The sequence below is a fragment of the Drechmeria coniospora genome, chromosome 03 (genome assembly GCF_001625195.1).
Source record: "Drechmeria coniospora strain ARSEF 6962 chromosome 03, whole genome shotgun sequence".
Lineage (NCBI taxonomy): Eukaryota > Fungi > Ascomycota > Sordariomycetes > Hypocreales > Ophiocordycipitaceae > Drechmeria > Drechmeria coniospora.
The window spans coordinates 3,233,060-3,257,008 of record NC_054391.1 but is presented as its reverse complement, the minus strand read 5'-3'; the positions used below and the strand labels follow the sequence as shown (position 1 = coordinate 3,257,008).

At 57.7% G+C, this 23,949-nt stretch overlaps 10 protein-coding genes across 10 annotated transcripts; 6 read left to right on the top strand and 4 right to left on the bottom strand.

Moving 5' to 3' along the window:
• Positions 1-1,326: 1,326 nt before the first annotated feature.
• Positions 1,327-3,247, top strand: DCS_06716 (putative CCT6-component of chaperonin-containing T-complex; the record flags this gene model as incomplete). Its single annotated transcript, XM_040804004.1, has 5 exons — positions 1,327-1,368; positions 1,451-1,545; positions 1,597-1,618; positions 1,695-2,931; positions 3,003-3,247. The coding sequence occupies 5 exons, from the start codon at positions 1,327-1,329 to the stop codon at positions 3,245-3,247; spliced, it is 1,641 nt and encodes a 546-aa protein (XP_040654108.1).
• A 506-nt stretch (positions 3,248-3,753) lies between these two features.
• DCS_06715 (putative 20S rRNA accumulation protein 4) lies at positions 3,754-5,090 on the top strand (the record flags this gene model as incomplete). Its single annotated transcript, XM_040804003.1, has 2 exons — positions 3,754-3,873; positions 3,948-5,090. The coding sequence occupies 2 exons, from the start codon at positions 3,754-3,756 to the stop codon at positions 5,088-5,090; spliced, it is 1,263 nt and encodes a 420-aa protein (XP_040654107.1).
• A 288-nt stretch (positions 5,091-5,378) lies between these two features.
• On the bottom strand, positions 5,379-6,333 carry DCS_06714 (eukaryotic translation initiation factor 3 subunit EifCk; the record flags this gene model as incomplete). Its single annotated transcript, XM_040804002.1, has 2 exons — positions 5,379-5,913; positions 6,170-6,333. 2 exons carry the CDS (start codon positions 6,331-6,333, stop codon positions 5,379-5,381), a joined length of 699 nt encoding a protein of 232 aa, XP_040654106.1.
• A 353-nt stretch (positions 6,334-6,686) lies between these two features.
• Positions 6,687-9,427, top strand: DCS_06713 (DNA ligase I; the record flags this gene model as incomplete). Its single annotated transcript, XM_040804001.1, has 3 exons — positions 6,687-7,337; positions 7,391-7,753; positions 7,808-9,427. 3 exons carry the CDS (start codon positions 6,687-6,689, stop codon positions 9,425-9,427), a joined length of 2,634 nt encoding a protein of 877 aa, XP_040654105.1.
• Positions 9,428-9,937: 510 nt separating this feature from the next.
• Positions 9,938-12,989, top strand: DCS_06712 (uncharacterized protein; the record flags this gene model as incomplete). Its single annotated transcript, XM_040804000.1, has 6 exons — positions 9,938-9,951; positions 10,384-10,758; positions 10,817-11,454; positions 11,516-12,084; positions 12,141-12,317; positions 12,372-12,989. The coding sequence occupies 6 exons, from the start codon at positions 9,938-9,940 to the stop codon at positions 12,987-12,989; spliced, it is 2,391 nt and encodes a 796-aa protein (XP_040654104.1).
• A 238-nt stretch (positions 12,990-13,227) lies between these two features.
• Positions 13,228-13,644, bottom strand: DCS_06711 (BolA domain-containing protein; the record flags this gene model as incomplete). The annotated part of the gene is made up of 1 exon (XM_040803999.1): positions 13,228-13,644. One exon carries the CDS (start codon positions 13,642-13,644, stop codon positions 13,228-13,230), a length of 417 nt encoding a protein of 138 aa, XP_040654103.1.
• A 609-nt stretch (positions 13,645-14,253) lies between these two features.
• Positions 14,254-15,605, top strand: DCS_06710 (UPF0135 protein; the record flags this gene model as incomplete). The annotated part of the gene is made up of 3 exons (XM_040803998.1): positions 14,254-14,654; positions 14,707-14,870; positions 14,956-15,605. The coding sequence occupies 3 exons, from the start codon at positions 14,254-14,256 to the stop codon at positions 15,603-15,605; spliced, it is 1,215 nt and encodes a 404-aa protein (XP_040654102.1).
• Positions 15,606-15,748: 143 nt separating this feature from the next.
• Positions 15,749-16,754, bottom strand: DCS_06709 (uncharacterized protein; the record flags this gene model as incomplete). The annotated part of the gene is made up of 2 exons (XM_040803997.1): positions 15,749-16,165; positions 16,278-16,754. The coding sequence occupies 2 exons, from the start codon at positions 16,752-16,754 to the stop codon at positions 15,749-15,751; spliced, it is 894 nt and encodes a 297-aa protein (XP_040654101.1).
• A 622-nt stretch (positions 16,755-17,376) lies between these two features.
• On the top strand, positions 17,377-18,156 carry DCS_06708 (RecQ mediated genome instability protein Rmi1; the record flags this gene model as incomplete). The annotated part of the gene is made up of 1 exon (XM_040803996.1): positions 17,377-18,156. The coding sequence occupies one exon, from the start codon at positions 17,377-17,379 to the stop codon at positions 18,154-18,156; it is 780 nt and encodes a 259-aa protein (XP_040654100.1).
• Positions 18,157-18,299: 143 nt separating this feature from the next.
• On the bottom strand, positions 18,300-22,621 carry DCS_06707 (antiviral protein; the record flags this gene model as incomplete). Its single annotated transcript, XM_040803995.1, has 3 exons — positions 18,300-19,226; positions 19,284-22,440; positions 22,503-22,621. The coding sequence occupies 3 exons, from the start codon at positions 22,619-22,621 to the stop codon at positions 18,300-18,302; spliced, it is 4,203 nt and encodes a 1,400-aa protein (XP_040654099.1).
• Positions 22,622-23,949: the final 1,328 nt, after the last annotated feature.

Here is a 23,949-nt window from a genome sequence, read left to right as displayed (position 1 = left end):
CCACGGCACCTGTGTGGGGAAGGTTCAGTGCACACTTTGTCAATTCGCCATCTTCGACCAACTCGGCAAGGAAATGTATTAACAAGCAAGGCTGGTTGATGAGGACTGTTTCTGTACCATAGGGGAAGGAGGAATTGGGAATCTAGGTTAGGGGGGAGGATAGAATTTTTTGGGGGAGTAGTTTCAGTGCAAGGGCGAACGGGTTTATGTTTTTGGGACCAATGCGCTGCCGCAGCGGGGGCGGGTTCTACGACTCGGCTCGACTCGACTCGACTCGGCCGTTCCTGCGTGCATCTGGGGTTTCCATGGGTTACGTTGGTATCTTAGAATATGAATCGACCTTGATTGGGACAAAACTGGCACGACTTGGCCGATCAAGTGAAGGATTTCCCTCGGGCTTTTGTGAGTGATTCATGTCCTGGTCGAATACCCATCCATCCGTGAGTAGGTAACAGCAGAAAGCAGTACGAAATTTCCCTCGGGCTTTTGTCAGTGATGCATGTCCTGGTCGAATCCCCTTGCATCCGTGAGTTGGTAATAACAGAAAGCAGTACGAATTGTCGATGATGCATTTCACGAACGCTCGAGCGATGGGGTCTGGACGCATCATGCTGACACCACCAGTCGCCCGCCACATCAGCTCGTTGCATGCGGCAGGCAACAAACAGGTCGGCTGCGAACCTTTCAGCACCCCTCAAGGCCCAGATGCCAATGCTTTCAGACTTGGATGAGGCGAGATGCGAGGTAGTATTGTATACTCTCTACCGTTGACGGCGAGAGGAGATGCCATGAGAATCGGGTCCCCAAGTCGCAGCAGCTGCTCTTGAGTTGGCAGCGGTAGCGGTAACCATGACCTCGATGAGGCGTGATCTCTATAGCGCTTAGCAGTATGAACTGTGATACGGAAGAACAGGTTGACTTGAGTCATCACCGGATTATGTTCTGCTCAACGGGTCTGTACTCCGTAGTTGTACGTATGAAAATGGAGTTGATGGTGATAATAAATATCGGCAGTTCCCTGTATTCACTCACGCCTTAGGTAATACAAGATTTTAGTTTGCAAGTACTGTGCTCTCCATAAGTAAGTACAGTGCATGCACTGTACGACGATACTTGCTGGTGCCAGCACCCCTCCCCCGAAGCTACACCGCCCTGGAAAGGCTCCAGGCAGAAAAAAAGTGCCCCTTGCCATGATTTCGTGCGGGCCGTAGCCGCCAAAGCCAACATACATATGTACTGCCAGTGTGAAACCCGACCTGATCGAGGCTGAACCACCAAACGACCACGCTCTGGTCCTTGAAAACCCGCGAGCTCAGCATCGTCAACATGTCGGCCGCGCAACTCCTCAACCCCAAGGCCGAGTCCCGAGTACGTTCCTTTTCTCTCTCGTTATTTTTTCCCCGCATCGTCGCGGCGCCTCGCCGTCGCCAGCTGCTAATTCGGAGTGCAGAGGAGGGCCGAAGCACTCAAAGTCAACATCAACGCCGGCGTCGGCCTGCAGGATGTCCTCAAGTCCAACCTGGGCCCTCTGGGCACCATCAAGATGTGAGCTTGCACGCGGCGTCGTGGATTTCTTCGAATGCTAATCGTCGCTAGGCTCGTCGACGGTGCTGGACAGGTAGCCGCTGCCCTCTGCGCCCGTGCATGCAACGCGCTTCCGACCTCGGGCGCCTTTGGCTGACGATTCTTCGCAGATCAAGCTCACCAAGGACGGCAACGTCCTCCTGCGGGAGATGCAGATCCAGAACCCGACGGCCGTCATGATTGCCCGGGCGGCGACGGCGCAAGACGACATCTGCGGCGACGGCACCACCTCGGTCGTCCTCCTCGTCGGCGAACTCTTGAAGCAGGCCGACAGACACATCTCCGAGGGCCTGCACCCCCGCGTCATCACCGACGGTTTCGACATCGCCAAGACCGAGGCCCTCAAGTTCCTCGACTCCTTCAAGCTGCCGAAAGAGGTGGACCGTGAGCTGCTCCTCAGCGTCGCCCGCACGTCCCTCGCGACGAAGCTCAACTCGACGCTCGCGGCGAAGCTCACGCCCGACATTGTCGACGCCGTTCTCGCCATCTACCAAGCGCCGGCCAAGCCCGACCTGCACATGGTGGAGATTATGAAGATGCAGCACCGCACGGCCGCCGACACGCAGCTCATCCGCGGCCTCGCCCTCGACCACGGCGCCCGCCACCCGGACATGCCGAAGCGGCTCGAGAACTGCTACATCCTCACCCTCAACGTCAGCCTCGAGTACGAGAAGACGGAGATCAACTCGGGCTTCTTCTACTCGAGCGCCGACCAGCGCGACAAGCTCGTCGAGAGCGAGCGCCGCTTCATCGACGCCAAGCTGAAGAAAATTGTCGAGCTCAAGCAGGAGCTGTGCGGCGCCGACGGCAAGAAGAACTTTGTCATCATCAACCAGAAGGGCATCGACCCCCTGTCGCTCGACGTCTTGGCCAAGAACGGCATCCTCGCCCTGCGACGGGCCAAGCGCAGAAACATGGAGCGGCTGCAGCTCGTCTGCGGCGGCGTCGCCCAGAACAGCGTCGACGATCTGACGGCCGAGGCGCTTGGCTGGGCCGGCCTCGTCTACGAGCAGACGCTCGGCGAGGAAAAGTACACCTTTGTCGAGGAGGTCAAGGATGCAAAGTCGGTCACGCTCCTGATCAAGGGCCCGAACCAGCACACCATCTCCCAGGTCTCGGATGCCGTCCGCGACGGCCTGAGGAGCGTCTACAACATGATTGTCGACAAGAGCGTCGTGCCCGGCGCCGGCGCCTTCCAGGTCGCCTGTGCCCGTCACCTGAAGAGCGATGCCTTTTCGAATTCCGTCAAGGGCAAGGCGAAGTGGGGTGTCGAGGCCTTTGCCGATGCCCTGCTCGTCATCCCCAAGACGCTGGCGGCCAACGCTGGCCACGACGTCCAGGATGCTCGTACGTTCCTACCCCACCCCCACTCCCGTTAGTTCTGACCAAAGGTTCGTCTTGCTAACGATTGCTTGCAGTTGCGGCCATGAGGGATGCGCTAAACGACGGCGATGTTGCCGGCCTGGACCTCGAGACGGGTCTCCCGATGGACCCTGAGCTGGCGGGCGTCTTCGACTCATTCCGTGTCATGAGAAACGCCATCGCATCCAGCGCAGGTATCGCCTCCAACCTGTTGCTCTGCGATGAGATGTTGAAGGCTAGACAGATGGGTAGGGCAGCCGGTCCAGGTCCAGGCATGGATGGGCCCGATGATCACATGTAAACTGTAGCGGAGTATGCTGTGGTGTGAATACCAAAATTCTATTTTCTTGACCGAACGATGACGCGCAACAACTGTTACGCGTGCCATTGTCAAATATCTCGAGTCGTAGTTGCAGATATTCCTTTTGGAAATATCCAGTCGGCGCAGTCCAAAGTCATCAGAAGCCCACCGGCACGCTACTCGTGCATCTCGGCCTCCCCATGGTTGTCTCAACGTATGGCGGCTTATACCAGCCTACCACCTAGTAATAGTATCTCCTATTAGGAGTCATACGACGATTTGAGTGCAGTCATTATTCCAGGCACGGGAGTACGAGTAAGAGTACAGTTAGTATCTACTAGGGAGTGGTCAGAGTATTGGAGCACCCAAGTGCTTGGAATGGCGTGCAACGACCCAAGTAGGTGCCCCGCATGAAGTTGCACCGACGACCAAAAAAAATTGACCCCTCCAAACAGCACCAGCCAGCCGTGCTTCTTCGACTCAAACCACAAACAAGAGCTCGCGCCATGCCTATCGAATACGACTCTGATTCGACAGAGGGGGAGTACACGGAGACGAGCGTGCTCTTGGGATATGCCTCGAGGGATGCCGATGAGGACATCATCAGCAAACTGGGCGGTCGTCCGGTATGTGTTGCCTTCAGTGCCTGGCCACACGCTTCCTCGTCACTTGTTTGCCGCTGACCAGAGGTGTTGGATAGGATTGGATCGAGAGCAACCAAGCACCTTCAGCAGCGTTGGCGCGATGCAGAGGATGCCAGGAGCTGATGGCGCTGCTGCTGCAGCTCAACGGCGAGCTGCCAGAACGATTCCCCGGCCACGAGCGGCGCCTCTACGTCTTCGCTTGCCGCAAAAGCTCTTGTCGGCGCAAAGAAGGTAGTATTCGCGTCTTGCGGGCTGTGCGGGTGTGGGAAGACGAAGTGCCTGCGCCGAAGGGGACGGCGATGGATGTGGATGAGAGTGCAGTGCAGCACGAGAAATCGAAACCTACAACGAGCGCCGCATCGGCGTCGGGACTCGGAGAATCGCTGTTCGGAGCAAAGACCTGGGGAGGCGGCGCCAGTGGCGGAAACCCCTTTGCCAGCAATACCGACTCATCCAATGCGTCCTCCGGCCTGTCCTCCGGCTCAGCGAACCCATTTAGTTCTGCCTCGTCTCACTCCTCGGCCGCCGCTCCCGAGCAGAGCACCAAGGAGGCGCCCTCGGTACGGTCAACCGCGACTCTGTCAAAGACTTTTGCCGAATCCCTCTCCCTCAACGCTCCCGCCGGCCAAACATGGCCCCAGCCGTCGCCCATTCCAAGCGAATCCTGGCCAGACAGCGACTCCCTGCCTCGACCGTACCCGACGCTCTACCTTTCCGAGGCCGACTACGAAACGCTGGACCAAACGCCGGAAAAGACGCCGGCCAATGTGCGCATCGAAGACGCCGACGCCGAGGAGCCGTCCATCCTCGACCGTGAGGCCTTTGAGTCATCCATGGATGCCACCTTCCAAAAGTTCGCCGACCGTCTCGCTCAGAATCCGGACCAGGTGATCCGCTACGAGTTCGCCGGCACGCCTCTCCTCTACTCCAAGACGGACGCCGTCGCCGACAAGTTTGCCAAGGGCACCCTTCCTGGTTGCGGCAACTGCGGCGCCAGGAGGACGTTCGAGGTGCAGCTGACACCTAATGCCATCGCCGAGCTCGAGGCCGACGAGATGGATTTGGAGGGAATGGAGTGGGGGACTGTCATCGTCGGCGTCTGTGAGAAGGATTGTGCGCCGAGGCAAGCAGCGAAGGGTGTGGCAGGATACCTCGAGGAGTGGGTGGGTGTCCAATGGGAGGAGCTGTCCAAGGAATAATAAGCATAATTATATTCCTTGTTCCACCTATTTGCTCCGACAATAGACCTCGCTCACGATACGGACGAGACCGCTACCCCAGATACGATCGTCAAGATTGCCATTCTACGCCCTCTCTAGATCACTATCGCTTTTAATGACATGTTCCCATGAAACGCCAAGATGAATTTTGGTCCCCCACATCGTGCCCCGGCCATTCGCCCTATTGCTTTGCATATCGTGGACCGGCGTAAATGCCCTCCCTGCTCCAATGGCCAAGATGCCCACCTTGTGTCCGTTCTTCATCGCTCATACCGTCTCTTCCCAAGACCTGCGGATCACCCGCGCAAACTGATCCACGTTGACATCCTCGCGGATTTCCGCCTTCTTGGCCTCGTTCTCCGGGTTGGAAGGGATCTTGATGTTGCCCTCGCCGTCGACGCTCCAGCCGCAGACGTCGGTAATAAACTTCTTGGTGGCATCTTCACTCAGACCGAGCCATGACTCGAGGTGCGTGAGCTTGACTTCGCGGAAGGCCTGGGATATGAGGTGGGCGATACGGTGTCGGACAAGGTCCTCGAATCCGGAGATGTCGGCGATGAGGTCGGCGCAGAGATCGTCGCCGTCGACGTTGGCCCAAAACTGCGTGTACTGGGACCCCTCGAGTTGCGAATTGAGAGTGCGCAGCTTGGTCACAGCCTCGTGGAGTTCGCCGGATGCGGCGGCAGCAGGGTTGATGAGGTGGAGGGCGAGAGAGAATTGCGCCGAGGGGAACTGCGTCATGGCCTTGACGAGAATGTTGGTTACCACCTCATCCTTGATGCGGTCGGGATTGAGCTGATACCTGCAGAGCACGTACGCACACACATCTTGTTAGCGCCTGTGTCTTCCAAAAAAAAAACTGATCGTCGCAAACAGGGAGCATGAGGCGTATCAGAAAAATAAAGATGACTTCACGAGTGGATAAGGATCATGGAGACCCCGTCGCATTCAGGTAATAGGAAACGTTGACATCTGATCATCAGAAGATTGGCCCGGCAGAGTACAAATAACAATCGAACCGCGCGTATAAAATGCAGCAGCAGGGCGCGCCCACTTACAGCTTCAACAGCGTCCGGTTGGCATTGCAGTCGCAGAACTTCTGCTCGCACTGTTCCGTGAGGTACGTCTCCAGGGAGACGACGGCCTCGGGGTTGTAGCGTTCGAGGCCGTTGATGATGTTGGTAACATACTCGGGCCGCTCGGGCGGATCGTCCCCGTTCATCTTGTCGGTATTTGGGATCAAGGCGCTGGATGAGGTCGAAGGGGAATCCGTGAGTTGCGGTGAGGTTCGTTCTGGTGGGGTAAGGGGAAGTTTTCGCGATTGTGTGGTGTCGGTTGTGCGCACTCAAAGGGGCTTAGCGGAAAATGGGGCTGGGGAGTGAGGTCCGATGCGTATGGCAAGAGCCGTCACAGTCATAATGACGTGGTCACGTGGCATCGCGTTGACATCGTCATCCATCTCGCGTCCGCCCGACAATCTCGTTTGGGCCGTGCCGGACACTGCGCATCGGCCCCTCTCTGCCTTTTTCTTCGGGACTGCCCTCGAGGGTACTTTAAGTTCCAGTCTTGCCCTTCATGCCCAGTCCAGTTAAGAAGAGGAAGCTCAACAATGGTACCAAGCCTGGACTTTCGGAGCCCAAGGGGCTCGAGTACTTCTTTTCCAAACAGAAGAAGAGTGACATACACACTGAGATTCCAGTTGACGATGGAGAACCGAGTGGTATCTCTACCCAGCTTACGGACGAGGAACTGGCTCGCAAGCTGCAGGCCGAATTCGACCGAGAGGTGACGCGAGAAACCTGGTCCGGATCCCAAAGCGAAACGGGTGCTAAGGAGGATCGTTCAAATTTGTCAAGTCAAGGTCCTGAATTACATGAAAAGCCAAAATCTGTGACCAGTCCTGCTTTGATACAGCAGGAAGAAGCGGCGCGATCGACGGCCGGGAAGCCGGACACTATTCTCACACTTCAATCCACTGGCACGGCCGAAGATATCCTCACTTCCTCTCTCCCGCTTGATGAATCGCCACTTTCCTTTGAGCCGTCAAAATATATACCGCAATTGGTACAGGCTTGGTCGAGTTTGGACGGACATGCGTCGTATGGCTTGCTCACCCGCTGCTTTGTGTTGGTTGGTGCGACGACGAGTCGCATCAAAATCGTGGACACTCTTGTTAATTGTTTGAGACTGCTAATTGAAGGAGATCCTTCGAGTCTGCTGCCAGCCGTAAGTTCCTCTGGCTGCGTTGCCGTCAACATCAACGCTTCTGACGCGAGCAGGTTTGGCTTGCTACCAACTCAATATCTCCGCCATATAAGTCTTTGGAACTCGGTCTAGGAGGGTCGGCCATCTCCAAAGCCCTTAGAAAAGTATGCGGTCTTGACAATCGGACATTGAAAGCCATATACGACAAGCACGGTGACGCTGGAGATGTCGCTTTCGAGGCCAAGAAGAAGCAAAGCTTCACACTCCGAAAACCAAAGCCACTCACCATCAAGGATGTCTATCAGTCATTGACCAAGATTGCCACAACCCAAGGGCAAGGAAGCAATGAAGCGAAGCAACGCATTGTGGATCGAATGCTTCAAGATGCGAGAGGAGGCGAAGAGAGCCGATTCATCGTTCGGACACTGTGCCAACATGTACGGCTGACTCCCCATACGCGTCCTCCTCTGATGTTGGCTAACTCTGCTTAGCTGAGAATCGGCGCCGTCAAAACAACCATGCTCATTGCGCTCTCAAGGGCATTCTTGCTATCTCGACCACCTGGGGCCGACTTCCAACTGCAGCCAACTTCTGAACTTGCCAAGTTAAAGAAGGAGGAACTAGCTGAAGTCTGGAGCAGACCCGAGGAGCTTGTCAAGGCCTGCTTTGCAAAACGACCCAACTACAACGACATCATCCCGGTACTTCTAGAGATTGGCGTGACGGAGGAGTTGCTGGTTCGCTGTGGCTTAACCCTCCACATCCCGCTGCGGCCAATGCTGGGAAGCATCACACGGGACTTGTCGGAGATGCTGACCAAACTTCAAGGGCGTGACTTCGCTTGCGAGTTTAAATACGACGGGCAAAGAGCGCAGGTGCATTGCGACGAGAAGGGCACCGTGTCCATCTTTTCCCGGCATCTGGAACTCATGACGGAAAAGTATCCCGATCTCGTCGAATTGGTGCCCACGATTCGAGGCTCGGGCGTCAGCAGCTTCATCATGGAAGGCGAAGTCGTCGCCATTGATCGAGAATCCGGTGATCTCAAAAATTTTCAGACACTCACAAATCGCGCACGAAAAGATGTCGCCATCGGAAGCATCAAGATCGATGTATGCTTCTTCGCATTTGATCTCATGTATCTCAACGGACAGCCCCTCCTCGATCGTCCCTTTCGGGAGCGAAGAGAACTGCTGCGCTCCTTGTTTATCGAGGTTCCTCACCGTTTTACTTGGGTGAGGAGCCTCGATGCTACATCGGGAGATTCCGAAAATGTCTTGGAGTTCTTCAAGTCGGCCACGGAGAGCAAATGCGAAGGCATCATGGTCAAGATCCTTGACAACTTGTCCGTGCCCGACGTACTCTGCGCCGGAGATGCAGAAGTTCGGCTAGCTGCAGACGGAGAGAAACTGCTGCTGCCCAAATCGAGGTCCAAGTCGAAGAAGAGTAACATAGCAGCGGCAGCCACAGGAGAAGGCGAAGAAAAGAGAGTGAAGGGTCGGCGAAAAGCCCTCCTAGCCACGTATGAGCCCGACAAACGGCTTGACGCATGGCTAAAGGTGAAAAAAGATTACAACTCCTGCTTTGAAACATTGGATCTGATACCTGTGGCTGGCTGGCATGGACAAGGGCGGAAGGCGAAGTGGTGGTCACCCATACTGCTCGCCGTGCGTAATGAGGAGAGTGGCATGCTCGAAGTTGTCTGCAAATGCATCTCCGGCTTCACCGACGCCTTCTACAAGGCAAACAAGGAGTTTTACGATGATGGCAAGGTAAGCGGGGAGTGCAAAAACACTCGAACGCTGAAGCCGAGTTATGTCGAGTATACCGGCCCCGGTCCCGATGTGTGGTTCGAGCCACAGGAAGTCTGGGAAACAGCGTTTGCCGATATTACACTGAGCCCAACCTACAGGGCGGCAATTGGCCTCGTAAGCGACGAGCGAGGCCTGAGCTTGAGATTTCCCCGGTTCCTGAAAAGGAGGGAGGATAAAGGTATCGATGAAGCTAGCACGAACGAATTTCTAGCTCGCTTGTGGAGGAAGCAGGAGGCCAGGGCAACGACTGACGGGCAGACAAAGGTGGAAGCGGACGATGACATTGACGAAGAATGATAGTTCTAGGTATCGAGTATCGTGCGTCATTTCGCCGCATTCAGTTTCTGCGCAATCAAACTGATGATGGCTACCGAGCCCATGAAGAGCACGGCATGATAGAACTGGCCAATGTCAGCAACGGGGTTGGCTTGGGAGGGCAATGGAAACCACACACTGCCTTTCTCGAGACCTCCCTCTCTTCATCGTCCGTTCTAGCCTCGATAAAAAGCCTGCGGAGATTGGGAAAGTTGGCCTGTTCACCGTGTCCGTTAGCTGGCTAGCTAGGGGTGAATCCGAATGCAGCGTTGGCGGGAACTTACCATTTTGTGTGGGGAGGCTCGTCGATGGATGCTCCGCAGACAGTATGGCAACACGGTCAGATTCGATGATTTCGCCTCGAATTAATGCGCTGTGTGATTATGTAGCAACAGCAAACGGCTTGCCATGGTATCTGACCATCACACTGCACGCATGTTGCAGGTAAAAGATGAGTTGCGACTGGCAAACAATTATCCTTCAATAGGAGACATGGAGGCTTCTTTGTAGGATAAGTACGTACAGTACCCAGCACAGTGCATTGTGAGGTACCGCGGTACATGCACCTCCGGTAAATATTCCGCACTGAACGGAGTACGGAGTACTCCGTACTTGTAAGTATCATTACAGTACTTAGCACGGAGTACTTACTTACATACTTAATCAAGTACGGAGTACATGTACTCCGTATTTGAGTATTGAAGCGGTGCTGCTTCTCACCTAGTGGATACCTAGATGACTGGGTTAGGCATTAGTCGGTCACCTGACTAGCTCAAGAGCAACGACGATAGTGCTGGACACTAACCCGATTGGCGCCTTCTCACTAGGCCCCTGTGCTCTTGCTGCTGCCAGCTCTTGGCGAGATCGTCCACGCCCATCTTCATCAGTCTCCCAACTTGCTCTGCCTGCACGCATTACTCCCTCTTTCCTGTCATCAGGCAGAACCTGGGCCAGGACGACACCTACAACTCGCACGGGGTGCACAGAGCCTCTCCCACGCTTGCCGAGGCGCTCTCCGCCGTCGCCGTCGATCGCTTCCTCGTGTCACCACCCCTCCCCCCCGATTTCTCCAATCCGAAGAAGATGGCTGTCAATCGCATTCGAGGCGCCTTTGCCGTGCCCCGAAAAGGCGAGACCTTTGAGCTCCGGGCGGGCCTGGTCTCTCAGTATGCCTACGAGCGGAAGGAGTCGATCCAGAAGACCATCATGGCCATGACGCTCGGCAAGGATGTCTCCGCCTTGTTCCCCGACGTCCTGAAGAATATTGCCACGGCCGACTTGGACCAGAAGAAGCTGGTATATCTATATTTAATGTAGGCTTCTGCGACGGCGCCCTCGCTCTCCCCGTGGCTCAAGGTTGACGCTGGATAGGAACTACGCCAAATCACACCCGGACCTTTGTATTCTCGCCGTGAACACGTTTGTACAAGACTCCGAAGATCCCAACCCACTGATACGAGCGCTGGCGATCCGCACCATGGGCTGCATCCGTGTGGACAAGATGGTGGACTACATGGAGGAACCGTTGCGGAAGACGCTACGAGACGAGTCGCCCTACGTGCGCAAGACGGCCGCCATCTGCGTCGCCAAGCTGTTCGATTTGAACCCGTCCATGTGCATAGAAAACGGGTTCCTGGAAACGCTGCAGGAACTGATCGGAGACCCAAATCCCATGGTTGTCGCCAACTCGGTCCAAGCGCTGGCGGAAATCTCCGACACGGCGCCCGAGACGCGAGCTTTGATCATCACCCCGGCGACGCTCAAGAAGCTTCTCCTGGCCTTGAACGAATGTACGGAATGGGGAAGAATCACCATCCTGAGCACGCTCGCCGACTACCAGTCCGCAGATGCCAAGGAGGCGGAGCATATTTGCGAACGGGTCGTGCCGCAGTTTCAACACGTCAACCCGAGCGTTGTCTTGGCCGCCATCAAGGTCGTCTTCACCCACATGAGATCTGTCAGCCCAGAGCTGGCCCGATCCCACCTCAAGAAAATGGCACCGCCACTAGGTTCGTCAACTCTCGAGCTTTTGCGTTCTTGGCCGTCCCGTGCTGACAGGTACCTGACCAGTCACCTTGGTCGCCTCGGCGCCCGAAGTGCAGTACGTCGCCTTGCGAAACATCGACCTCCTTCTCCAGGCCAAGCCCGATATTCTCCACAAAGAACTGCGCGTGTTCTTCTGCAAATACAACGATCCGCCGTACGTGAAACTGCAGAAGCTCGAAATCATGGTCAGGATAGCAAACGAGAAGAACTTTGAGCAGCTTTTGGCCGAGTTGAAGGAGTACGCGTTGGAAGTCGACATGGATTTTGTCCGGAGAGCAGTCAAGGCCATCGGCCAAGTCGCCATCAAGATCGAGAGCTCCAGCGCCAAATGCGTTCAAGCGCTCGAGGATCTCATGTCAACCAAAGTGAACTACGTCGTCCAGGAAGTTGTCGTTGTCATCAAGGACATCTTGCGAAAGTACCCTGGTTACGAGGGAGTGATTCCGACGCTGTGTGAGCACATTGACGACTTGGACGAACCGGAAGCCCGCGGGTCTCTCATCTGGATCGTTGGGGAGTACGCGGAGAAGATTGGCAATGCCGATGCCATCCTCGAAGGGTTTGTCGAGGCATTCTTGGAGGAGTTCACCCAGGTATGCTTCCGCAAAAGTCTCTGCCCGCGGTCGCGTGACTCACCAAGCGCATGCAGACGCAACTGCAAATCTTGACTGCCGTCGTCAAGTTGTTCCTGAAGAAGCCAGGCAACACGCAGGGTCTCGTTCAAAAAGTTCTACAAGCTGCCACGGTCGAGAATGACAACCCCGACATTCGAGACCGTGCCTACGTGTACTGGCGTCTGCTCTCCGGAGATCTGGACGTCGCCAAGGTGACGAGCACAACGGACCAAGCTTGGCTCGACCGGCTGCTAACGTTTGCATAGTCTATCGTTCTATCACAAAAACCGACAATCTCCACGACCATGACGACGCTGCCTACCGCCTTGCTGGAGCAGCTGCTGACAGAGTTGTCGACGCTCGCCTCGGTGTACCACAAACCACCCGAGTCCTTTGTTGGCAAGGGTCGGTTCGGCGCCGACGAGATTCAAAGGGCGGCGCTCCAAGAGCAGCGGCAAGATGCCGAGGAGAACCCCATCGCAGCGTCGATGGCAACGGCAACAGGCGCGAGCGGCGGCGCCTCGCAAAACAACATCGAAAACCTCCTCGACATCGACTTCGATGGCGCCGCACCGGCGTCCCAGGAGGAGCAGAGCAGGACGGCAACGCCCGATCGGATGGCCAGTCCGTCCGGAGGCATGGCTGACATGATGAGCATGTTTGGCGCCCCTCCTGCCCTAGGCAGCGGCAGTAACGGGGCAGGGCCCGAGGGAAGCGCCAGCGCCGGCGGTGGTGGAATGGGCGACTTGATGAGCGGGTTTGAGACGTTGGACTTTGGTGCGGCGCAGTCGAACGCGCCACTGCCTCCGGCGATGCAACTTCAGAATGCTCAAGGTTCGCACGCGCCGAAGAAAGATAGCGACGACTTGTTGGGTTTGCTGTAGACGGCTGGTCTCTGGTCTCTGGGCGGCGAATGGTGGGTGGAGCGGTGCCGCCGGCAGGTAGCTCAAATTTGACCAAATGCAAGCAACAGCAACATGGCGCCGTATGCTCTCGCTTGCCTAAAGACGTTTGGGACTTGTCGTACAAGTGCGGCAGCAGTCCGATGCCAAGGTATCAAGTCCGATCGAAGCTGCCAGTGTGCCGACGAGCACGGGGCTGGCGCGGCGTCCAGCCGTACCACTATTCCAGCGTCCCATCGACCTGCCCACCCACCGTGCCCTCCATGGAGGGACCGGCCTTGGCCTTGTCTCGCTCCCACTCGTCGGGGGTCTGGCACCGAGCTGTCCAGGCATGGATGGAGGCAATCTCCTCCTTGAGGGCCGCGTTGACGAGGCGGTGGCGCTTGAGGGAGGAGAGAGCTTGAAACTGCGGGGAGACGATGAGGACCGAGAATGCTTGACCGCAGCCGCCTGCGGGAACGGTACGGTGCTGCGTTAGCGAAACCGTTGATCGAGGCCCCAGCCGGGGTTGGGACTCGCCATAGCCTGGCTGGCAACTGGAGGGGGACACACCGGACATGTCGGTCACCTCAACGTGGGCTGCCTGCAGGCGCTCCGTGATAATGGCACGTAGACTGCCGTCTGTGATCTGGGCCATTGTCGGGGGGTGGGCTGTTGCCGTGATGAAGTGATGGAGCGGGCGGAGGGGCTGAAGGTTTCCTTCCGTCGCCAATGTCTCGAATGTGATTTCACGATGATTGATTAGATGCGTCGATTGTGGGGTTTGCTGGCACCGTTGATTTTTCGACGTCACCTGAACTAGCCCAACAGTTGGCTGGATACGATGAAAAAGGGAAAAAAAAAGAAGATGAAGAATGTGCTTGTTCGGATGGATAGAGGTAAAGTTGAATTCCAACTGTTGCACTAGACCTTGGAGCAGCAGACGTGAGCTAGCTCTTCACTGTTATTTATTGCTGTACCTCCCTCCTACTTAATACTGACTGCAATACTCTGTACTGTGCTGTTACTCCGTGCAAGTAAGAATCAATACTTTACTGTAGGTGCAAAACACACAACGACCTTGACGTTACGTCAGCAGGGAACCGTTTATCGATTAGGTGATGTATGCACTCTGGGCTTCATCCTCACAAAGCCGCTTCTACTGCTGCACGATGTATCAGGCAAGGCGCACACTCGACCGGATGAAATAAATACCGGCATCCCCCTGCCCGTTCTACCATCCATACCAACAACGTTTCGAGTGGCTATGAGATCCATTGGACGCGTTCATCATCTCTGGATCGCACGACACGGAATCAAGTCCTCCCTGGCAGGTGCCAAAGCTATAGCTTCAGCTGCAGCTCCTTCTACAGCTACGGCCACAGCCATATCCACGGCATCGCCTGCTGGCCAAGACCATCACTATCCGACCATCTCGGCGCCGCTGCTGCTCACATCGTCGCCGATTGCACGCCGACCCCGTCGCTCGCTGTCTCCGATCCCCCCCCGACACTCGACTTCCGCCTACAGCATGTCTGCGGCCGGCGCGTGGGGTGCTTGGCAGGCGAAGCCGTCAGGCTTTACGCAGCTCGTCGTGAAGGCTATGAAGCAGCTGCAAGTGTTCCCGTCATTCGGCCGTGCGCCGGGAGCTGCCCAAGCATGGCTCAAGTCCGTCTAGCTGTGGCCCGCCGTCGCTGACCGTGTGTGGGCGAAACGATAGATACCCCGAGGAGCTCGCTGATCGCTCATGGGACAACGTTGGGCTTCTTGTCGATAACACTGAAGCGGAGGGCACGAAGCCCAAGGTGCTGGTGACCAACGATCTCACCTACCAGGTAGCCGTCGATGCCATCCGCCAGGGCGTCAGTGTCATCGTGAGCTACCGTACGACCGACCAGCCCGTGCAGTCTTTCTTCCTTCAATGGAAGGCCTCGCGACTTGACGCGACTTGACTGACATGGCGGCACAGATCCCTTCATCTTCTCGGGCCTGAAGTCCATCACACACAAAGACGCGCAGCAAGCAACGCTCCTGCGCCTCGCCGCCGCCGGCATTGCCGTCTATTGCCCTCACACGGCTGTCGATGCGGCGCCCAAAGGCCTCAACTCCTGGCTTGCCGATGTCGTTTCCGGACCGCATCAGAGCGCCCGGTCGGTCGCCATTCCCTGCTCGGCCGCTTCCGACCCCCCCGCAGGCTATGGCGCCGTCGGCCACTTTGACGCACCCGTGCCGCTGACCGAAATCATTAAGCGGCTCGCGGAGAAGCTTGGAGGCCTACGGCACGTCATGGTCGCCAGCCCCGTTGGCGCCGACGTGCAGACGACGGCAGTCCGCAGCTTTGCCGTCTGCGCCGGCAGCGGCTACGACGTACTCAAGGGGGCCGACGTCGACCTGCTCGTCACGGGCGAGACGAGCCACCACTCGGCGCTGAGGGCCATCCAGCAGGGCCGGACGCTCGTCCAAGTCTTCCACAGCAACTCGGAGAGGGGCTTCCTGAACGAGGTCCTGCGGCCGACGCTCGAGGCCGAGCTCAGGATGGTCGAACCCGAGGCCGAGGTTGTGCTGAGCGAGTACGATCAGGATCCGTTCAAGATTCTGGATGTGACGGAGCTGGCGTAGCGGTGATAGGTAGCGAATAGACACATGACGGAGTCACATCTGCACCGTCGGCATCATCTGTCGTGAAAGGCTGAAGCCGCGGGGAGCGGCAGAGCCGTGCTGGCAAAGCGTGAGTAAGCGAGCGATCCCGTCTCCTATCCGTCCTACCGGCTGTTGGTCGATGTCCTCTCCGTTGCGGGCTCCCTCGTCGGCTCCCGGGTCGCTCTCACGATGGCGTCGCCCTCCTCCATCAGGTTCGCCACGTCGTCACCCCCCACGCCCCTCTCTTTCCATGACGCCAGCAGCCGCCTGGGGAGCTCCCACTGCCTCCTTGCCTCGACCAGGCTGCCTCGCTTGGCGAGCTCACGCAACCGCGGCAGGGTGGCGACAACCTCCTTGGCGAGCTCTGCTGTCCTTTGCCTCCGTGCCCTGTCGGCTCTCTGCTTGCCCGCGTCAGAGTCTGGGGGCGGGACGGTCTGGCGCGCCAAATCTCGTATCGAAGCTGCTTCGCTGTAGATCTGGGCGATGGCGGGGTCGAGCGTCGAGGCCATGGGGTTCAGAGGGTCCATATTCGCGCGCATCTAGAGGTTGGGAAAGCTCGTCAGCCCTCGTCCATGTAGTGCACCGCTCGCAGCGGCAGCGTAGCACCATGTTCGGGAGGAGCCAGGTGGTGGAGTGGGAATCATCGTCTACCTTTCTGATCGTCTCCGTAGCGGCGATGAGTTTACTGTAGTTATCGTACACCAGCGCCTTTTTCTCCGCATCCAACGCCCTCACCTCGCCGACAACCTGGGTGTACAGCCGCAGCAGGTCCTCGAGGCCGCAGGTGGCCATGACTTTGTCGACGTACGCGCTGGCGTCGAAGTCGGCCACATCGAGATCGCTCGCGGGCACCTCGGAATCTGGCACCTCGATCCGTGCTATCTGCGTCGAAGCGGCCGCGGCCTCTGTGGATTCCGCAGCACTGATGTTGTAATACTCGCGGAGGGCGGCTCGGTTGGAGCGCTTGGGGGCAGCCGCCTGGCCAGGGTTGGCCGTGCTGGCAGGCGATGCCGCAGGGGCACCGCCGTCGAGGGAGGGTCGCGAGGACGATGTGGGCGTGTTGCCAGCCGAGGGCAAGCGACGAAGAGGTGTGACGGAGCGGTCACGGGGGGAAGCAATTGTCGACATGGCGGACTCGAGGTTGTGGAATGAGGGACGGGTCGCGGAGACGAGGGCGAGGTGATGGAGGAGAAGGAGGCGATGGATGATTTGTTGCAGTGACGAGCTACGCCTAGAGCTCTTTGAATGTGCCACAGTACCTAAGGATTGCTAGACCGAGTGCTGCACTGTGCACTACCAATCACTGGCCATATAACGGTAGGTACCTACGACCAACTGTACCCAGTACCTACTGCACTGCGTACGGGGGACTCCGCACAGGGGACTCCGTACAGGGGACTCCGTAAGTACAGGGGACTCCGTACAGGGGACTCCGTACTAAAGGTACACCAAGACAAGGCAGAACAGCATCATGCGCCGACCCTCGGGCGCTAATCTTTGCACGTCAATCCTTTTTATACAAGTATTATTTAATTATTATACTGTAAATATCGGTCCCGACTGAACTGAAATTCATTTCACACACTTGGCCACAACAACTCTTCGCTCGCAGCGTGCACGCACGCCTCTAGGCGTCTGCTTGAATAAGAATCAGAAGACGACTCAAGACACTCAAGACACCCAAGGCACCCAAGGCACGCAGACGGCACCCCAGCGCTCGGGAAGTGGCACCAGCACCGGCTCCATCGCCATGGATCTCGCATCGCAGCTCCGCGCCTCGCTCATTGCCCAAGCCCTTCCTCCGCCTTCCACCGCCTTTCTTACCTCGTTGATCGCCGCCCGTGCACCACCTCCGCCTCTTCCATCTCTGCTTGCCACTGCAAAGGCCCGTCTGCTTGCGTGCGACCTCTCCTCGACCGCCAGCAGTACGCTTCTCGACCGCACGCTGCTCGCGGCCCTGCCTATCGACGGGGCCGCCGCCGCCGCCGCCGCCAAGGTCACCCTCGTCCGTGACGTCCATGTCCAAGTCGTCGACGTCGAGAACCTCAGCCTCAGCCGGTGGCAGCAAGTGGAGGCCCTCGACGCCCTCGAGCGTGGCGAGGGTACCCGAGGTCGCCAGGTCGTTCGCCTTGCCGCCACCACCGACGGCGCCGAAGGAGATGGCAACGGCGCCGATGAAGATGCCACCAATGGTGATGTCCAGAATCACACGCGGCGGGCAGCGCAGACAAACGCGGCTGCGTCCGCCACGGCCTCGCCCAACGCGACGCACCGCCTCGTCCTCCAGGATCACAAGGGCACGCGCATCTTCGCCGTCGAGCTTCGCCGCATCGCTCGCATCGGCGTCGGCAAGACGAACATGGGGGAGAAGATTCTTCTTCGTGCCGGTACTGTCGTCTCCCGCGGCATCGCCCTTCTCACTCCCGAGACTTGCGTCCTACTCGGCGGCAAGGTGGAGACATGGCACGAAGCTTGGCTTCGAGATCGCCTGGCAAGTTTGCGAGAAGCGGTGGCTAGCCCCCAGCCCTGATGTCCTTGTGCGGCCTTGGAACTACTACACCGCCCTCGTCGCCCTTCTCGATCGGCAGCACCGCACCCCCCGGCCATCTGCATCGTGGTGTGAATCATGATAGGCTACATCGGCTCTCATTATTGTTCGGCAAACTAGCTCGTCTAGATGCTCGCCGTCGCAACCTCCAGCGAATGCCAGCCAGCTTGCTCCCACGGCGCCAGCAATGCCGACCTCTGCGCGTCCGCCGCCTTGCCCGTACCGGCGTACGCACACGCCACCTCTTGCGACTCGAGCGCGCCCCTTGGCGGCATGCCCCGAGCGGCAACTCGGAGTGCCATCTGCGAAGCGGCGGCATCGCCCGTCGTTCTGGCCAGCGAGCTCCATCCGTGTGGCAGGTGAGGGTGCAGCATCACCTCCTCTTGCACTTGCCCCAGCGCGTCCTGCTTCGTTCGGCCCTCGCCCAGGCCAGCCATGGCTTGAAGGACCTCGCCTATCTGTGACTGCTCCGCGGCGGTGACCTTGTCGTTTGTCCGCAGCTTCTCGAGCTCTTCCACCACCGCCTCCAGGCTGTCCTCGTCCTCGTCGAGGAGGGAGATGACGCCGAGCAGCAGCACGCTCTGCACGTGCTCCGGCTGCTTCTCGATCACCTCGAACAAGGCCGCCCGCGCCTTCTCCCGCGACTCTTCCGAGCCTTGCGCCCAGAGCACCCGCGCCAGGAGGCAGGTCACGTCCGGGTTGTCGTCCGACTCCTCCAGCCCGAAGCGGAAGCACGTCTCGGCCTCCTTGTACTCCTTCCGATAGAACCGCCCCAAGCCGACCGTCATGTGGGCCGACAGTCGGGCCCTCCTCCGCTGTTCCGCACTCAGCTCCGTCTCGCTTGCGTTGCTGCTTAGCCCGAGCGCCATCTCGCCGCACTCGACGGCCTTGTCGTGCCATCCCGCCGCCAAGTACGCCCGGGCCAAGTCCGTCTTTGCCATGGTGAACCTCGCAAGGCTCTCTGCCGACTCGGTCTCCTCGTAGTCGGCCTCGATGGTCTCGCAAACCCCCTCCAGAGTCTGCACGGCCCGAGAGCTTTCCCCGATCCGTTCCTGAAACAGGGTCGACAGATGTCGAAAGGCGAGATCCTGTGGACAGAGGCCCCCCACCTGGTTCAGGGCGAAGAGTGGCTGGATGAGGGACGCCACCGTCATGTTGGACGGTGCGCCGAGCACATGGTCGAAAATGGAGGACGAATAATGGCGGCGGGTGGCCAAGGACGAGGCCTCGGCGATTTCCATGGCATGGCTGAAGAGGCCTCGAGCTTCCTTGGCATCGCCGAGCAGTAGTGCCACGAATCCCTGACCCAGCCATGCATGGGCGTAGTCGGGGTCCGCCGACTGGGCCCTCGTGTACGCCTCGTTGGCGAGCGTCGCGTCTCCCGCAAGCAGTGCCAGCGTGCCCAGATTCGTCCACGGCACGGGGCTGCGCTCGTTGAGATGTAGACTCCTGACAAAGGCATGCTGCGCCACGGCTGGGTTGATTTCGCTGGTCACGACGCCGAGGGCATTCCAGAACTCCGAGTTACCGCTTTCTAGTTCAATCGACCGCTTGAAGCACCTCACAGCCGCCTTGACGTAGTCGCTCGACGTCTTTCGCCCTTGGCCGGGAAGGCACGCGTGCGCTCGGAACTCGGCCCAGCCGAGGTTGTAGTATGCCACAGCCTGCGCGTGAACGTCGGCCAACGATACGTGAATCGCCATCTTGTGGCAAAGGATCGTTGCATCAACGCATCGCTTCATGGTCATGTTGCATCTCTCGCCGTTGACTGTCGCACCCGTGGAATAGACGAGCTCGGTCCCCACCTTGTCGACGCTCGCCAGCGCTTCGAATGCATCCTGATCCGCATCCTCCAGGAGCTTCTTGATCCTCTCAGCCGGAAAGTCGCCCACGCGGCTCTGGACCGAGGAGAAGACGGAGCAAGCATCCGCGAGGCTCTTCCAAAAGTTGAATGCCGTCGCGCTGTCCGTCGTCGTCGCGGCGAAGTGGATGACGTCGGCGGCCAGCTGCGCGGCCTTCCCGTACAGGCCCCTTTCGACGCTCACGAGAGCGCTGTCGACCATGGTCTGCATGAGGGCGAGAATGACACCTTGCTCGCTCGCATGCGTTTCCAGCACGGACTGGTACAGGGCGATGGACTCGTCGAATTCGCCTAGTTCACGCTTGATATTGGCAAGCATGTACTTGGTGAACCACGTATCCCCCGAAATGTCGTCCTTGCTGTCCGCCTCCAGCGCCTGAGCGCCGAGGATGGCTTTCGTCGCTGCAATGTACCTGCCAGAGCTGTGGTAACTCTCCCCGAGCCCGACCCAGGAGTGGTAATCGTTGGGCGACAGGCGCAGGGCCGACTGGAACGAGACGATGGCTTTGTGAAAGTCTTGCTTGTTCAGCTCGGCCACCCCTAGGGCGGCAAACGGCCAGCTGATGCCCTTCCGCTTCGACCCAGGCGGCGGCTTGACCTTGCCAGAGTCGACGACGCGCTGGGCGACGAGCTCGACGCGATCCCAGTCGCCGTCCTCGGCAAAAGACCGCGCTAGCCGTTCGGCGGCGACGACTTCGGCCGAGGACAACTCGAGAGCCTTTTGGAAACACCGCCGCGCCCGTTTCTTGTCCCTGGCGTAGTCGTTGTAAAAGATGCCAAGGCTGGTATATGCCGGTGCGTGATTTAGGTTGCTGTTCAGCGCCGCCAGCCAGTAGGCGTACGCGCTCTCGCCCTTCTTCTGCTTTCTGTCTTGGCGGCTCGTCTGCAGGTTCCAGATGCAGGCGCCGATGCGGTACTGCGTATCTGCGAGCAGGTCCTTGTCCGTCGCGTCTTTCTGCTCCAACAGCTTGACGCACTGCATCAGCTCGTTCCTTGCCGCTTGCCAGTCGCCCTTGAGCGCCTTCACCCATGCAGCCTCAGACTTGACGCGAAGGTTCGACTCGTCTCGCTTCAAGGCGCGGCTGAGGAAGTCGATCGCCTCGTCGTACTCTTCCTCCTCCTCAAAGATCAAGCCGACGCCAATCAAGGCCGGGGTGGATGCAGCGTCATGCTCCAGAACCTTGTCGAACAGCACCTTTGCCTCCTGGTGATGGCGGGGGGATTGATAATACACAAGCGCCGTGCCAAGGCACAGAGAATATGCGTCTTGCGAATTCTGAAACGAAAAACCAATTTTGGCCTGCTGGTTTGCGACGAACAGCTTTGCCTTTCGCATAAACTCCACCGTGCTCTCGTATTCTCCCGATTGCAGCAAGTAGTGGCCGACGAGCCGGTAGGCAAATGCCGACTCGGTGCTGCTGATGCCTTCGGAGATCATCAAGAGCCTATCCTCGTCGGTCAGGGGAACGAATGAGGTCGGGACGCCGCCTCCGTCATCGTCATCATCGCTATCGCTGGCCTCGGAGGCGGTGGATGCCTGCTTGTCCGCTTCTTTCGCCGGGGGAAAAGGGGAATGCTTGCTTGTCAGGTAGCCGGTGATGACTTTGTAGAGGTCGCTGTCGGGGAAGAACGAGCAGTATTCTCGCAGTAGGTCGACATCCCAGTCATTGATCTCTTTGTGATCCTGCCACTCGACCGTTATGTCCCAGGCGAGCTTGTAGGGGTGACAGATGGCGACCATTTCGCTCGCGAGCTTGAGCACCGTCATCTGCTCCTGGGCCTTGGCGGCTGGAGGCGAGACGAGGAGCCTCTCGTAGCAATACTGAAGCAGTTTCTCCTCATACGTCCGTCGAAGATCGTCATCGCCGGTCCAGTTGATGAGCTGGCGGTAGATGTGCTCGAGCTTGCTCTGACCGTATACCTCCCTCTTGGCCTCGACGGTAACATCGGAGAGGGTGACGCCAAGGCGGGTGCGGCGTTCGCCGATCAACGTGTTGACGCGCTTCTTCTCGAACTCTTCCAGTATGTGAGCGATGCGCTCGTAGGTTGTCGATGGCTTGGGGAGGCGACCCTCGAGGATCGGGTAGAGCGGACTTTCGGGAAGCTGAATCCAAAGGGCATCGGCCAACTGAAGCTTGTCGCCATGTACTCTGGCATAATCGACAAACTTATCGACAACATCTTGACACTTGTACATGTCCTCGGCGTCATAGAATATCTGAGCAAGACTGATAACGGCTTGCTGGTAGCCGGCGAGTTTGGAGGAGCCTTGCTTCTCATAGAGTTTGACGAGTCCCTGGAATGCCTGGGCATCCTGGGGCCGGAGGACCGTGGCTACTCGGTACACCTTTTCTGCTTCATCGAACTGATTCTTCTTGTCTAGGGCAAACGCCAGGAAGATGTGACTGTGAAGTCAGTCTGGTCAGTCTCAACTTGTGACAGGAATAGAGGTCGTGGCTGGACGGACGCTTGGTAGTTCTTGGATTCCTGTTGCAAGAAGTCCTGGGCCAGCTGCACGACTTGGTCGAACTTTTGCTGCCGGATTCCATCATTGATGGCTTTGAGGGCAGCCTTGGAGCCAGACATGACTAGCCAGCTACGCAAAAATACGCCGCTGACTTGACTGTTGGCGCACCTCGCTTTGGTTCTGTGCCCAAGCCTGAGGGAGGAGGGACGGCACAGCAAGACGAGTCGGGATATCCTTGAAACAGTGCGGCTGGTGGAACCCTTGGACGTTGCATGGCAAGAATGGATTTATGTTCCGATCAAGCACGAGTAGGAGAAGAGCTAGCTTTGCCAGCGGAAGATGTGGAAGATGTCATTGGATTCAGTGATTCCGATCCGCTTGGGGGCCTTGCAAATCAAACAGTTGCCTGCCTAGCCGGAGATTCCCCGCATGTGCTTGCTTCCAGCTGTCAGTTCGTTCCGCGCAATTACTCCACAGGTACGGAGTACTTCGTAGGACCTTGGGACCCAGCACTTAGCGTAGTAAGCAACGCTCAGTCAGAGCTTGAGCCAGGCCACCCACCCACCAGCCTGTCATTATTTGGCACCTACTTTAGTACCTAAAGGAGCACTTACAGGGTACAAGTATGGCACAAGGGAACGAAAATTGCCTGTAAAACTCCATTCTGGTTACCTAGTACGCTATAATTAATGCTCACTCTCTGTAAGTTCCTAGGTACGAAGGGTACTCCGTACTCTGTACTCCGTACTTAGGTTGGGATTACTACTAGGCACGAACAGCACAGCATGTAGCACATCAACACCTAAGTATCCGTACATTTGCAAGTATTTATGTCATAGGTTCAGGCTGGACTGGTAGTTCGACGAGGTTTAGCACATGTCATTTTCAGTATATCATTGCTCCGCACACTCACCATGTACTGGAGGCAGCAGCGTTGAGGACGAAGGGAATAGCTCCAGCGGGTGTGCCTTTGATATTTCCTTGGCCCATTAACCAAACTGAGCTAGAGATTCAAGGTGGCTGGAAACTGTTATCGGATTGGATTGTGTCGCGCCGACGCGTCAACAGGCCTGTAACGGGGTTAAAGTCCGGGTAGTTAGTTACGTAGCGGTGTCCACATCTGCGCCTATTTAAGCAGGCCCAGAGGACACCTTGTGGTTGGCAACAACATCATCAAGAAGAACACCAATATATTGATTCTGACCCATCTCACGATCCTTGATTCGTTGTAGCCCTAGTCAGGGCGGCCCCCTTTTTTCCCTCTGTTGCATCAGATTGCCTATCCATCCGTTTATCGGCAAAATATCAAGAGCAACTGCCACCGAACCCAACAAGCAGCTTGCTTGGCCGTGCGGGGTGATACCGTGTGTGTTCGTCCTTTTATTTTCTGCGCACCGTTCAACCCAACCTTGATGCCATGCATCTTCTCGCCTCTCGCTTTACCACG